The sequence below is a fragment of the Python bivittatus genome, unplaced genomic scaffold (assembly GCF_059951505.1).
Source record: "Python bivittatus isolate LINGU-HERP-01145 unplaced genomic scaffold, Pbiv_v1 ctg000100_np1212, whole genome shotgun sequence".
NCBI classification, from domain to species: Eukaryota; Metazoa; Chordata; class Lepidosauria; order Squamata; family Pythonidae; genus Python; species Python bivittatus.
Window position 1 is genome coordinate 498,274 of NW_028277038.1, and position 16,338 is coordinate 514,611.

At 59.4% G+C, this 16,338-nt stretch overlaps 1 protein-coding gene across 1 annotated transcript in view; it reads right to left on the minus strand.

The window, feature by feature from the left end:
* The window catches only part of MYO18B (myosin XVIIIB), a 60,519-nt gene extending 44,495 nt beyond the window's left edge, over positions 1-16,024 (minus strand). The window contains exons 1-13 of the mRNA XM_015888744.2: positions 15,895-16,024; positions 15,098-15,253; positions 14,037-14,822; positions 13,319-13,388; positions 12,226-12,338; positions 11,810-11,986; positions 11,479-11,677; positions 11,177-11,319; positions 10,916-11,016; positions 9,846-9,909; positions 8,280-8,424; positions 2,948-3,121; positions 968-1,058 (exon numbers count right to left, since the gene is read on the minus strand). Coding sequence (XP_015744230.2) covers positions 968-1,058; positions 2,948-3,121; positions 8,280-8,424; positions 9,846-9,909; positions 10,916-11,016; positions 11,177-11,319; positions 11,479-11,677; positions 11,810-11,986; positions 12,226-12,338; positions 13,319-13,388; positions 14,037-14,822; positions 15,098-15,253; positions 15,895-15,933 — 2,258 coding nt within the window. The 5' untranslated portion in view covers positions 15,934-16,024. The remainder of the gene's footprint in view (positions 1-967; positions 1,059-2,947; positions 3,122-8,279; positions 8,425-9,845; positions 9,910-10,915; positions 11,017-11,176; positions 11,320-11,478; positions 11,678-11,809; positions 11,987-12,225; positions 12,339-13,318; positions 13,389-14,036; positions 14,823-15,097; positions 15,254-15,894) is intronic.
* Positions 16,025-16,338: the final 314 nt, after the last annotated feature.

The following is a 16,338-nucleotide window of genomic DNA, read 5'->3' on the forward strand; positions in this document are numbered from 1 at the left end:
GTTGCGGCACCGGGACCCCTGTCAGAGGGGCTTCCCAGCCTAAGCCTCTCCCTCCTGGCCTCTCACCCTGCCCTGGGATAAAATGAAGCTCGGCCCAGGAGCTGCAACACCCGTGTGACTTTCCCAGCCCAACTCTTAATCTGAACATGCGAGTAACCTTCGCCTCCATCCTGCAAAGTCACATCCATTATTAATAAGCAAGCAGGCTCCGTCTCCCAGCCACGCCTGGGTCTTAACTCCCCGCCCGCCCGGGCCCTTCCATCCCTAAGCCGGCATCCGGGGGGACGAGGGCCCCGGCTGAGAAGGGAGCTGCGGCAGGAACAGCCCCAGCGGGACCTGTCCTCCCAAAGCGGTGGCGCTCCATTTGGAAAAGTGCCTTCCTAGCAAGCAAGTCAAGGGGCCAAGAATGCCAACCGCGACTCGGGTCCCTGAGCGGCGCACGTGCCTTCTGGGGTGCCACCATCCTGATCTTGCGTGCAAAGCTAATGTGCTGCCCTGCTGGGTCCTCATGAGACGGGCAGGCTGCCCTCTGCATGTCTACAGAGGGGGGACCCTACCTTGCAAGGGCACAGGGCGAGCAGGGAAAGGGAGGCCCGTGCCAGGAAGAGACCCCGACATCCACCTGCCCAGGAGACGCCTCTGCGCTATTTTAAAGGCGTCTGAAACTACAGCACAGGCCTGTTCGGCTTCCGCTGCTCACCAGAAGCCCATCTTCATCGGGGGGGTGGGGCACAAGACAGGGGTACAAAAGTCTCTCCCAACGGCGCCTGCCCCTCCCTCATCTCTTATCTTCTATGCACCTTTATCATTGCCTTTTGTTTTATTGCTTCTATTGTAATTTATTTGATTGTTGTGAGCTGCTCAGAATCATTGGGAGCCAGGCATCATACAAGTTTAATAAATTATCATCTTCATCGTCATCATCATCATCATCTTGGGTGCCAAAGGGAGAAAAAGGGGGGCATACCTGTTGATCAGCGTCACGACAGCCGCAAACAGCTCCTCGTACAGCCCGGCGGCCATGCCCTCGAGGCACTCCACCCCGGTCAGCTTGGGGCCTGAAGAAGAAGAGGACCAGTGGGCGGAAGTCCCCTCCTCGGGACCCCAGCCAGGCTGCCCCCAAGTCCCAGTGAAATCCACGTGGAACATCACACGTTAAGAACCTGCTTAGCGCCCCCAACCCAAAAGAGATTCCCCTCCTGAGCGCATTACTTCCATCTAACGAAAGGCCGAGGGGACGATGAGGCTTCAGTTTTGCATATCGGCACCAACAGTGGGCCTCTCCAACCGAGATTTATTGGAGTCATTCCGAAATTCTGTTTCATGCATAATGCCAACGGCATACTGATTTTATGGCTGGTCTGTAGCAAATATCCCCCCCTCCCTCCCTCCCTCCCCAGGAAACGGGTTTGGGGTGCATCCTCAGCATTTGGCAAAACATATTGTGCTTAACTGCTCAAAGGACATGAAACGTTTCTTTTTCTGCTGGAATAATAAGCTGAGGTGTCCCGAGAAAATATCACGGGACAACGTAATGATGGAAACAGGTGGCCCATTCAGTTTTTATTAGAACGCATATTAATATAATAAGAACTAAGAATTGAAGACTTCCCTATTACTGCTCCGGATGTTTATCCTGAGCGTGCTGCTGACTTGATGGGACGATGCATAAATTAATGACCTGAACTGTGCAGGAAGCAAATGAACACAATACACTATCAATCAGCTTCGTTTGGAAACAACCGGCTCTAATAAAACGGGAGATGTCTGGGGCCATCCATCTGCTCCCTTCCCTGCACCAGCCATCAATTCCTACGCTTCTGCCAAGCCAGCATCCTGCTGAATAACTTGGCGCTATTAAACCGGGCCCCTCCAGGCGCTTGGCTGACAGAGACCTCACCTTCTTCTTTTCCTCCAGCAAAACGGCCACGGGCTGCACAACAGGACAAATCAAGCTGAACCAAAGCCGCGGCCGTCTTTGCTGAGCTGCGAGGTCCGAGGGCGAGGCTCCGCGGGGCCCTGAATCGCAAACCGGCCGTCCTATTTCAGCCGCCTGGTCAATGGCGCTTGCTTTTGGAGGGGGGGAAAATCCCCCTGGGGCAGAAACATCCCTGCCTCCACGCCAAGGAGAAGGGCCTGGCCAGCAGCGAACCAGGCTGTCTGCGCAGCTCTCTGCCAAGCAAGCCTTACCTGGCACCTGGTCCGGTTGCTAGGAGACCAGCCAAGGCTTGCTGGGCGCCTCCAGATCGGCAGCTTTTATGCTTGGCAAGCCTCAGCCACGCGGGCTGGTTGGAACAAAGGGCGCCAAAGCCAAGCCCAAGGGAGAGGGGCGAAAAGGCAGCTGGGGGAGGGCCAGGGGAGGAGGCCCCGGAAGGGAGCACGAGAAATCGGGGAGGGGCAGCAGGGGGGGGCTCCAAGGCTGCCTTGCTTTTTTGTTTCTGTTCACGCCTCCAAACCGTTTCCCTGCTTGGAGGTACCTGGGTTCTGGGAAGGGGTGGAAAAGCAGACAGAATGGGGAGCCCTGCTGAGCAGACGACGACGCAACCCTTGGGCCGAAGAGAAAAATGTCAGGGAGCAGAACTTGGACCCCACCTCGGTCAAGGAAGGAGGCTTGGCCTGTGAGGGCAGAGGGGCCACCTGCGTGCCCTGCGCTGGCAAGAGGAGGGGGAGAGCAGCCCCCAACGGTTGTGCAAATGCAGAAACCGAGTCACTTTGGGTTAGGGCCACCCAGTGCAGCCAATTTCTCTCTAAAGTGAATTTGCCACCTGGGTTCCCATGCTGCCCGGAGGCGCAGGATGTCTGAACACAACGCTCCTTACCTTATACATACACCGGCGAACGAACACTGGCCCGCGTTTAGCCACAACCCGTGCTTTTGACCCACAGTAAACCAAGGAGGAATCACCCCGCAACGAGCACGCTCTTTGGGGGAGGGGGACGGCCGTACCGTCGGATGGTTCCTGGTCTCGCTTGAGCTCCGCGCCGGCTCCGGTGGTGACCTGCTCAATAATCCGCTGCAGGTGGTGCTTGAAGACGGCCGTGGTCAGCTCCTCCGCCTCGCAGCCCAGGACGTCGGCCGCGCGCAGGGCCCACTCGAACTTCAGGAACTGCTTCCTACCCACTAGAGGCGGAGGAAGGGGGGGGCAGAGCGTTGCCATCCGGGACTTCACCTTCCCAATGGCACGGTCCCTGCTGCAGCCCTCAAATACCGGACCCCCAGCCCCTCCTTCCCTCTCCCTGGAAGGCTTCCCAGGGTCTTAGGGGGGACTGGAACCTGCTCCCCCCACCCGCCACCCTGTCCTGCTTCAGCCCTCGAGCCACACAGGCTCCCACGGCCTTGTGGGCGACGCACCCGGCTAAATTCATTCCTCGGCATCTGGCCAGTTTCAGGGGAGTCGCATTCGCATCCTGGAATCCTATAGAAACCCCGACTAAACCAAGAAGAACATCGTTGGTTCTCACACGGGCTACTATCTGAGGGCGCCAAGCCGAGACGGGCAGCAGGCTGAGGAATTTCCCCTGCAAAAGCCCCGCGGAGTGCAGTGGTTTTCAGAGGGCTGCGTCTGCAGCCCAGCAAGGGGGAGGCGAACCCGACTACAGGCCCCACCTCAACGCAACACCAATACAGGCTTGTGGTGCCTCCACAACCCTGGCTCTCCAGTCAACTCCCAAGAGCAGCTACAGAGAGAGGGGACTCGTGGCAGATCTCCGCTTGCAACCTTCTCAAAAAGAAGAGGGGAGAAGGGAAGATGAAAGCAGCTAAAATTAATGGCTGCTCAGGTGAAATGCGCGGGTGCTAATTAGCTGCCATTTTGATGGGGCCCATTCATAAGGGGAGACAGAGAGCGGAATTAAACTGACTGCAGCAATTAGGTTTCATTTCACCTCCCAGGGCCACCTTCCGCCTCCCGCTGTAGGAGCCCGCGTTCGTGTGCCAAAACGCAGCTCGGCCTCAAAGGGCACCCGCCAACGGAGCCCCTCTCCTTGCAGGACGTTCCCCAGCAGCTCCTGCCTCCATCCACCCCCAAGCCAAGCCGCACACGTGTTTTTGGAATAACCATGCAACCCAGGGGCGATGATTCCAGCTTCACGTGTTAGCAGGCAAGAGGCAGAACAGGCCCGTCTGCAGAGCTGCAAACAATGGCGTCCGAGGGGTGGCAGGAGACCAGCCCGAGCCCGCTGGGAAGGCTGGGGAGAAAAGGGAAGAGCGAAACGGGTCGGGAAGGGTCCCGACTCAGGGCCACATGTCGAAGGAAGAACCAATCTACGCTGGAGCCCCTCGCGGTATCGAACGGGCAAGCCTGCTCCCAGATGCCACCCGCCCGGTCTCTCTCGCTGCCCGAGCAGGTGCAGGAAAAGTGGCGACAGGTGGAGCCCTCACCAAGCAGAGAAGATCTGAGTGGCAGGTTCACCTTGCTAAGCAGCCTTTGGGAGAAGGGGGACGATGGATCTTGCCTTACGGTGGGGACTGATCCGGGCAGCCCGGCCTCGGAGGCTAAGGAAACGTTTTCAGGCTATTCAAGGTCTCTCGTGAGTGCATTAAGGCCACTAGCTGGCAACTGAGCCAAGGAGGAACCTGGCAAGAAAAGCCAGAATCCTTCTCCCAAACCCTGGCCTGCCCTGGCCTTGGCTTCCTGCAGAAAGCGAAACGTTATTTCAGGGGTCAGACCCGTCATAGGATGCTCCTTGAAGAGTCACTGAGTGAACACTTCATCAGGGGAAAGGTTTACTGCTTCTGGATGAAAAGTGGGGACCCCATGGGTGTTCGGGCCCCCCCTAAACTGTCATTTAAGAGGAGAAAGCCCTTTCATCTTCTCTGGCTCAGATTAATTCCAGGGACGTAACGCTGACGTCCCTGGAATTAGAAAAGAGGGTTGAGTACTTGGAGACCACACCAGCTGGGAATGAGGGGAGCTGTAGTCCAGCCAGGCTGTTCCTCTTGCGCAAGAGTTTGCAGCCTTTTTGAATAACCACGAGGGGATTTACCGCCCGACCACGTTCCGCCTCTGCTAAGCGTCAGACGAAGCTGCACCGTGCAGCGTCCTGGGCGTCTCGTTTGCTGGGCTCATTCTGCACGCTACTCCACCGATAAAGAGACACCCCCGCCCGCCATAATTTATGGCTGACTTCTTACAATTTGCGGGATTTGATGCCTTCAACCAAGCCCTTCAATTACTTGTCTGGCTAGCAATACTCTGTCCTACTTGCCGTGCCACTCATCTGCAGAAAGGACCCACAAGAGAGAGAGCCTTTCGCCCCAGGCGGGAGAAATCCCCAATGGCATCTTCAAGGAGACCCACCTTCCCCAAGGCTGCAGACGGAGGCAGAGAAAAGGCCGTCCCTGGGAGGGCGGGGGGAGATGCCCCACCTGGACAGACTGGAGGCTTCACCCTCACCACCGCACAGCTCCAGAGCGCTAAGCAGTGACGGCCACAGACCAGCCCCTCTCCCTGCAACCTCATTCCCCTGACCCCAAGAGTGGGGGGAAAAGGGAGGGTGGCCACCCTCAGCCGTGACCGGGGAGCCCACAGAACTTTCTAAGCTAGAAACCAGCGAGCCTGGTGATGCAATGCCGGAAGCAGCCAGCAAAGGAGAGGAAGGGGAGAGGAAGCAAGAAAGCCCGGAAGCATCAGCCGCAACGCCAGGAATCAAATCCTCTTGCAGGTGGAGTCTGCTATGGACCTCCTCGGGGAATGCAAGGCCATCTTCCTCCCTGGCAGGCAGGCAGGCAGGCAGGCAGGCAAGGAGAAACCTGGGGACTTCTCAGCCGAGAATGGGGGAACGGGGCCCCGCGGGCACAGAAGTAGAGGGGATGCTTGTGCGGGGGCAGTTCCCTTCCCCTCGGTGGCAACCTGCCCAGAGGTTTCCCTCCCTCCCTCCCTCGGGCTCAAGCCTGTCTAAAGGGTGCAGCGGAAACCCCTCCCCTTCTCCCCCCTCCCATCTTCAGCTACCCCACTCCCTTCACCCCTCTGCAGGAGACAAGAAGTCAGGCTTTCTGCAGCAGCAAAACTCAGCACTCTTCCAGCAGGGAAGAAAAACCCGGCAGTGGGTTTGCCGGTGCCCACTGCCAGGGCATTTGGCGGAGAGGCTATTCCCCCATCCGTGATGCCAAAGGCCGCTGCATCGCGGAGAAGCAGAGAAACGAGCTGGTTTGAGCTTTCCTCAGCCTGCTCGGGAGGCACCGCCGAGGCCAGTTCCCAGCCCTTGCGTGAAATTGAGTAATTAGGAGCAGCTTGATGCTGCCAGGTGCCCTTTCAGCAGCTTTGCCGACATGCCAATTACCACCTGTGTTAGTTGCTGCCTCAGATCCCCTGGAAGCCTTCCACTTTTTAACCAAGATCACCGCTTCCCACATCAACATGCCTTCCTGCCGGTCCCAGCTCATTGTAAAGGCCTTGTTGCATGCCGTGGGCAACGTGCCTCTGAGCATGGGCAGAGCGGCCAGGAAGGACTCTTCTGCTGAAGTGCGCATGAACCTGGAAGGCTGGAGCCCTACAACCCACCCGTTTCAGGTTTGAAAAGGAACCTGCTCTGGTTCTGCCGCCACCCGCTTATTCCCCCGGGCCCTGATCCTGCCAGGAGCTCACAGTCTCGCAGGCGCCTCCCACTCTTGCCACAAGCCCTCCGCCTGGTCACTCCCTCCAAACCGTCCAGCTCCCCGCCACAGGGGGAAGGGGAACCCCACAGAGCCAGCAGGGAGCCGACGACAAAGGCCCAGGCCTGGCCAAACCCAACCAGAAACTACGCCCTGAGTAGGCGCCGATACGTGAAGCCCACGGCCCTCCCGGGAGGCCAAGTGTCAACCGTGAACTGTGGGCACCAACCAGAGAGTCACCTGCTGCGGAACCCCCCAAGGACCCAGCCATTGGGTAACCGCTCAAAATAAAGAAAATCGTGTAAGGGGAACAAAGCTGCACCCAGGCCAAAAAGAGAGACCCCGTGTGGTCCCCAAAAGTGAACCGAGGATACCGTGCCTTTTGCAAAACTTCCCCACTTTTCTTTGCTTCGATGGAAATGCTGGAATGAGCAGAATGTCTGTGTCTAGCAGACCAAGGAGCTAACTTCCCTAATTTCTTAATAATTAATCATTGATTCATGGGTGAAATTACCATAAGGCGCGGTGGCATGCTACTGAGACGTTTATGAATGGGGTCCCAGCAGATTTCCCAGCCCGCGTGCCTCAGCTCTTTGAAACAGAAGTGCATAAATCATCAGGAGCTGACTTCAGAAGAGGTGGGAGCCCACTGCTTTAAAGAATTTATGAGGAACATCTCTCTCTCTTGCAGCGTTTGAAGAGGTCTTCACAAACAAGGACAGTTTCCACCAAACCGTCTCCCAGTTTAACTCAGACACAGCCCACCAGTAACAAACAGGGAAGAACGTAAAAGGGGTCGCTGGCCGGGCCAGGCAGCCGTCACCAGGGCTCCTCGGAGAGGGGAATACAAGGGAGGCTCGGAGCCAGTGCGTGCAGCAACAGGGTGCCAGAGCACGTCTGCATCCTGAGCGTAGATGCAAACTTTCTGGCACACCGGACAGCCCCCATCTCCAAGAGCGTGGCCCTGTCCCAGCCTACGATGCCCCCTGACTAGGAAAGGGCTCAGGGCACAGGGAGACCTCACAGGTTTGATCTATTGGGCCAGCTGCAGACTCAGGAAAGAAGCCAGTGGGCCTTTCCCGCGAAGCCCAGGGAGAACCCTGGAGTCTCCAGACCTCTCCGTCTGCAGCGGCTCCTCTTCCGGTCAGCTCAAGCTTAACCCCAGGCCCAAGAGAGGCGGGGAGTCACCTCACCAGCCTGCCCCAGCAAGGTGGCGCTGCTCGCCTGGGCAACTCATATCTCCTTGGCTTTAAGAAGGGGCTCTGCAGGTCAGTTTTGTGCCTCAGAAATCCCCCCCCCCATTGACTGGATTGGAAGTAGCAGCCAGAGAAGACCAGGAAGCGCTTCTGCAGAGCCAGTGGCACCTCTCAAAAACGCCGACCGGATGGACAGACAGAGGAGCCTGCTCGCACTCCTGGCCCATTAAGAGCAACTGGAGCCCCGGAAGGGGGGATCCAGATCAGGAGGGCGAACAAGGATCCTCCAGGGCAGGTGAATTCTCCACCCCAGAAGGATGGAAAGGTTTCCAAAATAAAAGACGGCCAGGGCCAGGGCAGGGCCATCGCAGGGCAGGGAACCAGGAGGAGGAGGAGGAGGAGGAGGAGGAGTGGGGGGGAGCACTGTTCCACGGGGGGGGCAGCCAATTAGCCCCGTCATGCCTCTTCCCACCAGTTCCTGGCTGTACCTTTGCAGGCGCCAGCAGCACCAAGGTGATAAATGCCGGCCAAGACGCGCCAGAGAGCATCCTGCTCAGCCGCCACGATTCCCAGGGTCCCCAGGGCGGCCTGCAGTTGGGAAAAGGCAGCTGACGCCTCCCGCTTCTCTTCTCCCTGGAAGGAAGGAAGGAAGGAAGGAAGGAAGGAAGGAAGGAAGGAAGGAAGGAAGGAAGGAAGGAAGGAAGGAAGGAAGGAAGGAAGGAAGGAAGGATGGATTTGGGGAAAAGCAGAAGAACCGTGGGTGGAGAAATGGAGCTAGAGACCAATGTCCTTTAATTTTCTCACCAATTTAAAACCTTTCCCCCCCGACTTAGAAGAAACCCATCTTCCCAGAGCAGACCTACAAGACCCACAGGCTCTTTCCCACGGGCCCTGCCCACTGGGCTGCCTTGAGCTTCAGCTGACAGAGCACACAGCGGCTCTCCCTCGGATCAGGGCACGCGGCGCGTCTCCATCAGCACCATCCGGGCAACTCGCAGAAGGGCTGCTCTGTAAGAAGGCCGCCAGAAGAAGCGAAGGCGGAGGAGGGCGGTTCGGTGCCCAGGGTGTCTGAGGGGAGGACAGAGGTGCGCCCCCCCAGGCCCAGCCCCACTTTCCACCTTCCCCGCCCTGCTGCCCTCCAGCTAGGAGCGGGCCTCCCAGAATCCCCCGCCAGCCTCGGGCCAGGTCCAGGAACGAGAGCATCTCCCGTCCAAGGGGAGATTTTGCCCGACTCCAGCATCCCTGGCCAAAGGCTCCGAGAGGAGGGGGCTACCCTCTCCCCGCCAGAGAGGCCGAAGGCCTTCGCTGGGGCTTCTGCTCCTGTCAGCAAGAATCGGACTCAGGTGGAAATTGCTAACGGGACAGGCTCAGCCCGGGTCACCTGCCCGACACGCACAGCGTCAGCAGCAGCCTTCAGGGAGGCATGAAAGGCAGGAAGGGCAGCGCAGGAGACGGGAAGGCCTCCATTGCGGGATCTGCTTGTGGAGGCACAGATTCCCCTAAATGGACATTTGCATTGCGAAGGTTCTTTTTCGCTCTCTTTCCTGTGCCCAGCACCTGAATGTTCTTCCCAGAAACAAAGGCACAAAATCACATTAAAACCTCCTAAGCAAAAACGCTCCGACTGGACTGGAGTATTAACAGGCCATTTCCATAACGGATGGGGGCACGTTCAAATCCCCAGGGTTTTTTTACTGTCTCGAACGCAAGAGAAAGGTGGGGGTTGCTTGGTTGGTTGGCTGGTTTCCCCACGGCGGGAGTTACTTGGAGCCCGAAGAGGCATTTGGGTCCCCTTTTCTGAATCCCAACTGCCGCGAGCGCAAGGCTAATGCAAACGCTGATACGGCCCCTATCAGGGCACGGGGGACCACAATTCCCACACCGTCTGTGGATAAGGCAAACGGGAATCCAACACCCTCTCGGGAGTCCCGTTCAGAAGCTGAAAAAAGGGGCAGAGAAACAGCGCTGCTCCGAATATACCACCCCCATCTGGCTGTGTTCAGCCCCGAGCCAAGGGGGAAGGCGGGGGCAGACGGGGGGACATGGCTGCTTACCTTTAGGCAGGGTCTGATGCCAAAGGAGTTGCTCTCCGCCATTTGATGCAGATGCAAAGTTGACCTAGTTGCAGAGATTGGGGAGGGGGGAAGCAAAGTTAGGCGCTTCCACGGTGGGGGACCATCCACAGGCACAGAGAAAGTTGGGGCAGAGAGTCTTCTGCACCAAACTTGGGCAGCAGAAATTCAGCCAGGGCAAAAAGTAGAACCCGGGACGTTCACGATGTTCTGACTTGTTCCAAAGGATTTAGAGATGCTCCAAGGGGCGTCCTGGTGCCGTACCCTCATTTCTACTTGTAGTTGTCGTTGTTGCTGTTATTAATTAAATTCATTGGCCACCCAACTCCAGTGGGCTCTTGTTGCTTTAAGAAAAGAAGTCAGTCTGCAGAAGTCTCAAAAGGGGCTCTAGGGCCACACAGAAAGGGCTCCCAGCTGTCATTGCTGTCTCCCCACAGCAGGCAAAAAAGAGGGTCCCCTGATGTGACATCGCAAAACCTTTCCAGCGTTGCCCCTTCCCCTTGAGAAAAAAGGGTTCGGGGCTGGGAGAGAGGTGGCTGAAGTCCCAGGGAGCCCCCACACCCACTTCTGACCAACGGATCTGCAAGCGTTGAGGAGGGGGTCGGCATCCTCTGTCCCAGGAGGAGCAACTCCAACAGGGGCTCGCCAAAGAGCCCCTCACCGCCACCTGGCACGGCCAAGGACAGAGCCTCCCCCAGGCCTGGGTGCCAGTGAATGCGAGCCTTTCCTGGCTCTCTGGCCCCCTCTGCTGGGGAAGGGAGCACCTCTGCCAGCATGGCTGAGCAGGAGCTGCCGGGCATCAGCCTTGCCTTTGGGGTGGGAAGACCTAAAGCTCTGCTGAGCCACGGAGCCCTGCTTGCAAGGCGGAGGCCGTGTCTGAGGTGACGGCTAGGGCCGCCCTCTGCTGCCTCGCACGGGAGACCTACGCGCCCCCTCCCAGGCCATACCCACAGTTCAGTGATTTTCGAGGGAGCCTGAGGGCCACCCCTCCTTCTCCACCAGCGCTACAGGTGCTTCACCGCCCCCATCTCTGCCCCTCCCCAGCAGCCTACCTCTGGTCTAAGTCCAGCCCCGCCAGCATCTGCGTGAAGACATTGAAGGTGCCTTCTCCCTCGGGCTGCTGCGCCACGCGGGCTCTTTCTAGCAGCATCGTCTGGGCAGGAGAAAGAAGGGAGATCTCCAGGTCCAGCTCCCTCCCTGCCAACTCCACTGAGACTGCACGTCACTTGGGCACAGCGGGGGCGTCCCCGTGTGAGCACGTCCAAAGGCAGGGCAGCAACACTCCGACCTGGTGCCACCTCCAGCCATCTTACCTGGAGATGGGCAGCTGTTACACGTCCAGTGGCACTGAAATCCAGTGCCATGACCATGGAGAAGCGGGTGGAGGCTTTGTTAAGACCAGCAGACACTGCGCCAAAGGCTCTGAGCACCGTGAACATGGCCTGGATCTTCTCCACTGCAAAGCCAAGGCACGCTGGAGAACGCAGGCATGTAACTCACCACCACCCTCCCTCTGGCCCTGGCTGGGCGGGCTGGGCGTTCACCCAAAGCACCTGAAGGATGCTGGGTTGGGGGAGGCTGCCGGGTTGGGGGAGGCTGCCAGACAGTGCCCTACCTGTGACCCGGTTGTCCACACTGCCTGCAGTGCCCACGAGGTATTCCAGGATACTCTGGCAATAGGTGGTCTTTCCGGTGTGGCTTCTGCCCAGGGGCACGATGGCCTGATCCTGCCGCTGCATCAGCATGTTCCAGTAGGCCCGCTGGGCCACGGCAAAGATGTGTGGAGACATCCTGTCCTTCCTGCCTTGGAAGGCCTGGGAAAACACGGCCCTGCTTGTTCCTTGCAAAGCCACCACGATCACCCGCCAGAGGGGCCACGGGACAAACCAGTGACTGCCCCCCAAAAGGACGCGCCCTTCACCCAGCACCCAGGTCAAGCTCTTTACCTTCTTGGAGCTGCTGGCCACGGAAGAAAACGGCCGGAGGGCGATCAAGTGAGGACCGGAGTATGTGTACGGCAGCTGTGACTGGCACCTCTGGCGGAGAACGTGGAGGACGCTTGCCTCGTTCAGGCTGACCAGCGCAGCCAGGTCCTCGGCGTAGTCCAGGCTGGACGGGTTGGCCTGTCGAGAGAGGTGGCGGAGGTGGGCCCCCAGGCCCCGGGAAAGCCATCTGCTGCCTGCCCCAAAGGAACAGGCCGACCCTCGCCTCCTCCCCCAGTTTTGAGCGCGCAAAGGAACCAAGAGACCCAGCCGGGACGCTTGCGCAGAGCCAGAGCGGACAGGGATGCTGTTGACATCATCCCTGTAAATACCGCCATGGGGGCTGCTTGCGTTGGGGGGGGTGGGATAGAACAACTCACTTTCTGGACACTTTCTTCTTCCACCTCAGCGATGGAGCCATCGGCGTCCACGCGAACCCGCACGATGCCTGGAGGCGGCTCCAGAGTCCCCACGTCCGGCTTTAGTTCAGTGGCTGCAATGTTAAGACTAATCGTAGTGCCAACAGCCTCGGAGCTGAACCACCCTACAAGGGCTGGGTTTGCACCCCACGCTGAGCCAGGCCAGGCGAAGCCCCCCCCCCGCCTTCTCACCCCAGACTCAGCTTGGGTCACGTCAACTTCAGCTGCTCTCTTTGGGCTGGCTCAACCCATGGTGCGAATCCCTGATCAGTGAAGGGTGCTGGGATGTGCCCCGGTTATTTGCCCCAGGCCGTTTGGACAACCTAGAGCCGCTTCCCGCCCCAGTGGTCCCCAGCCCTTCTGAATCTCATCTCCCAGAACGCCAGGAAAGCTGCCCTCGAGGCCCTCCGCTGCCTCCAAAGATGGGGGTCAAAGATGGGGGCCAAATTGGCGCCCGTCCCCATCCCCGGAGCCCCCCGAGGGGGTCACGCAGGGTCAGCTCTGGGCCAGGGAGGGTCCGCGGCTCCCTTCTCCCAGGACCCAGTGACCCTGCCTGTCCCAGGCATTGCCCACCTTGCCATGGTGGCCTCTCCCGCCTGCCTCAGCTGCTCCAGCCTCCCCACCCCCATAGCACACACACACACACACACACACATGCACACACAGCAGCACAAGCAGCAAGGAGAGCACAATCTTTGTCTTTTATTTATTTATTGCATTGATATTCCACAACAGTCCATGGACTCTCAGCAGCTTCCACGATATGAAAAATTAATTAAAACATCCACGGTACATTAAACCTAAAAAAATTAAATCTAAATCATAAAATCCGAAAACAGTGAATTCACTGAAAACAGTGAACAGTGCCCCAGCGACAGCCGCACAAAGGAAATAGAGGCAGCGCGTAAAAAGCGGCAGAAGCCACAGACTCCGCCGGGAGGCCCTCCGGAGGCGCCGGGCCCCTCGCGGCCCTCCCAAAGCCGTTGGGGAGGGGCGGTCGGATCTCCCGCGAGGGCCTCCCCCGCTCAGCCCTCGGATCTACACGCCAACCTACCAAGGGCGAATCTATCCTTCTGGGCCAGCCAGACCTTCTCCGTTTCATACCACACGTCCTCCGAGACCTGCTAGGGGAGGAGAGAGGCTGAGCGCGCACGGCTGCGGCGGTTTCTCGGCTTCCTCGCGAAGGGGGAGTGGGAGCTCCGCGGGGACCTGCAATCCTTCGGAGGACTCCCCACCACTGCGCCCGCCCGCCCGCCCCTTCCTCCCGAAGGCCTTCCCCGGGCTAAAGACACTGGGAAGACGTCCGAGGCTGAGCCCCCTTTCACCCCTGCTTGGGGCCTCCCCTAAGGCATCAGGCCGGGGTGCGAAAGCAGGAATCCCGGACGGGAGCAGAGGTCAGGAGCGGCCGCTGCCGCCGCTTCGTTTCGCTTCTTCCCTTCTCGACTCTGGCGCAAAAAGCTGCACAAAAGGTCACTCTACAGTCACAGCAGGACGGGGGGGGGCGAGGGGGCAACGTTTCATGGATGCAAACGTGTGCATCAGGAACGGCGAGGCAGGTGGGGAGCCAGAGGGCGGCGCGCGGAATTCAGAAGAGGAGAAGAGGAGGAACCGGGAGAATTCTCAGCATTGCTCCTCGTCTTTTGGGGCGGAGGGCGGGCAATCTGGCGAGCAGACACCAGAAGGCCCTCCAAGCACTCCGTCCCGCCCGGCCAGAGCCCAGGCCGCTGGACTCAAGGATGGGGCTCAGCCAGCCAACGCGCCTCTGGCCTCACCTTGCTGGCACCGGGACTCTCTTCCGGATCTTGTCGTTTTTCTCCCGCCGACGCCCCTTCTGTTTCTTCCGACTTCCCCTTACTCTCCGCTGCAGAGGGTCCCTGCTCCCTTCCTCCTCCAGCCGGAGCTTCTGCTTGCGGGACCCCCTCGGGCTCCTTCCGGGCATCTCCTCCTTCCCTGCCAGTCGCTGCCGGTGCCCCTCCTGGCTTCCTCCCGGCTTCGGCCGCTTCCCCTTCCCTCGCCCCCAGCCTCTCTTTGCCTTCTTCCGCCGGTGCCGCCTCCTCTCCCGGCTTCTGTCCATCTCCCCCCGACTCTTTCCCCTTCCCCGTCCCCTTCGCCGCCCTGCCTGGCTGGGGCAGCCCCTCCCTCTCGGTCCTCCCTTTGGCGTTCTCCTTCCAGGGGCTTTCGAAGCGTCTGCTCTGGGGCAGCCTGCCCTTCGCGGCTTCTGTGCTAGGCCCGGGCTCCACGGCGCCTTTGCCCGCTTCTGCAGCGGCGGCCTTGGGACACGGCGGCGCGACCGGGCGGGCTTTCTCTTCTGCTCTGGGGGCAGCCGGAACCGGGGCAGGCCCAGGCGGCTTGGCGCTCCTTCTCTGGGGACCTCTCCGGAAAGGCGGCGGCTCCCGCGCCGGGAGGCCCACCATCCCTTCCCCTGCGGGCTTTTCCCCATTCAGCCCGCCTGGCACCAGCTGCCCCTTGCTGCTGGCCATGTCGCCGGCCACTTCCAAAAGGTTGGCGTCCTGGATCACAAACTGCTGCACGGGCCCAGCGCCGGCCTTCCCCGGGGGCTACGAGGCAAAGAAGAGTCCGTCAGCACTTTTGCCGGTCGCAAAGGGGGCAAAGCGCGGGGGGCGGGTGGGACACAGCAACAAGGGAGCCCGTGCAGATGAGGCGGCACGCGGCAGGGCAGAGCCGGACTGGCCCTCCTTGCCCACCCGACCTGGATGTCCCTCAGCGAGGCCCCCTTCCCTCTCCAGGGGAGACCCAGACCGCAGAGCAGAGCCCTCCGCAGCCATCACTCCTCGCTTCACCCCAACAGGCCCTCGCCTTCCTTGGTACTCACATCTTCCTGGGAATTTAGGGTGACGGTCTCTGTCAGCGTCACTTCTTTTGATGCCTTTTTGGTCTTCTGCACAAGCTGCTTGATGAAACCCCCAGGAATGACCGAGAAAGGCAACGGTGGGGATGTTGGCGGGGGGCTTCGGTCCTCTGCCCTAATCTGTTCACACCAAGTTGTTCAGTTACTCAAAGGAAATGGAAGAAGTCCGTCTCTTGGGAGCAGATCTCCAACCGCCCTGCCTCAGGGAGCAGAAGACCCCCTCCCCAACCAACAGAAGCCCCCCACAGGACAAGGAGGATGCCTCAGAGACCCAGCCGAAGCCCCAGATGCGCTGCATGGGTGGGGTCTGCACATGCTCCAGAAGGACAAAGGTTTTAGCTGAACCAAATATGCTTGCAGAACAGCACTGCTCCCTGTGTTCATACACACACACACACACACCCCTTTGTCCCACACAAACAGAATTTGCAAGTTTTAAGGTACAGGAAACTGCCAACTTGTTTGGCCAGATGTGGAGTTTCAACGTCCTTCAACTCTGTAGGAAAAATTAGAATTAGTTGCTAGTCAAAAGCAGAGAAGCTGATGAAAAGAAGCCAACGATGTAGAGAAGAAATTAAGCCGTTAATAGGAAGGAAGGCAGCTCAGTGGCCACAGCAGGCCCCTGCCATCTTTTACGTAGGCCTGCAAGGGTGGTGGGAGTCTTCTGAGGGCACCGGCACGCCCCCCCCCCGCCCGCCCCAAGCTCATGCCGCTCTCCAGCCGACTCATGCAGCACCGCGTCTGCCCGGAGTGCCACTTCCCTTTTGCTCCCACAGAGCAAGTCGTGATGAGATGGCCATGCTGATGTGGGGACGGGCAGCTCAGAGGGGGGGTGAGCTTCACAGATGGAGACAAGGCGGGAGGATGGCTGATGGAGACGCGGAACAGCAGCCTGCATCCGGATGGCACACGCACACGGCACCCGGGGCCAGAAGAAGAGGAGAAACTGGTCAGGCTCAATCTCACTCCTTCACTCCGTTCAGGGACCCGGGCAGGGCAGGGCAGGGCAGGGCAGGGCAGCCTAGATTGTGCCTTCTGCTTCCCCAGACCCACTGAAGGAGAGACAGCCTCCCTTATTCTCCCGCTAACGCTGGTAGGCTTCCTTCTCACGGGCACAGCCTTCCCCAACCCTTCCCGCTGCAAGTGAGGAGGCCGAGGAAGAAAGACACAACGCTTCCCCTTTCCCCCGATCTGAGCCCTCCCAG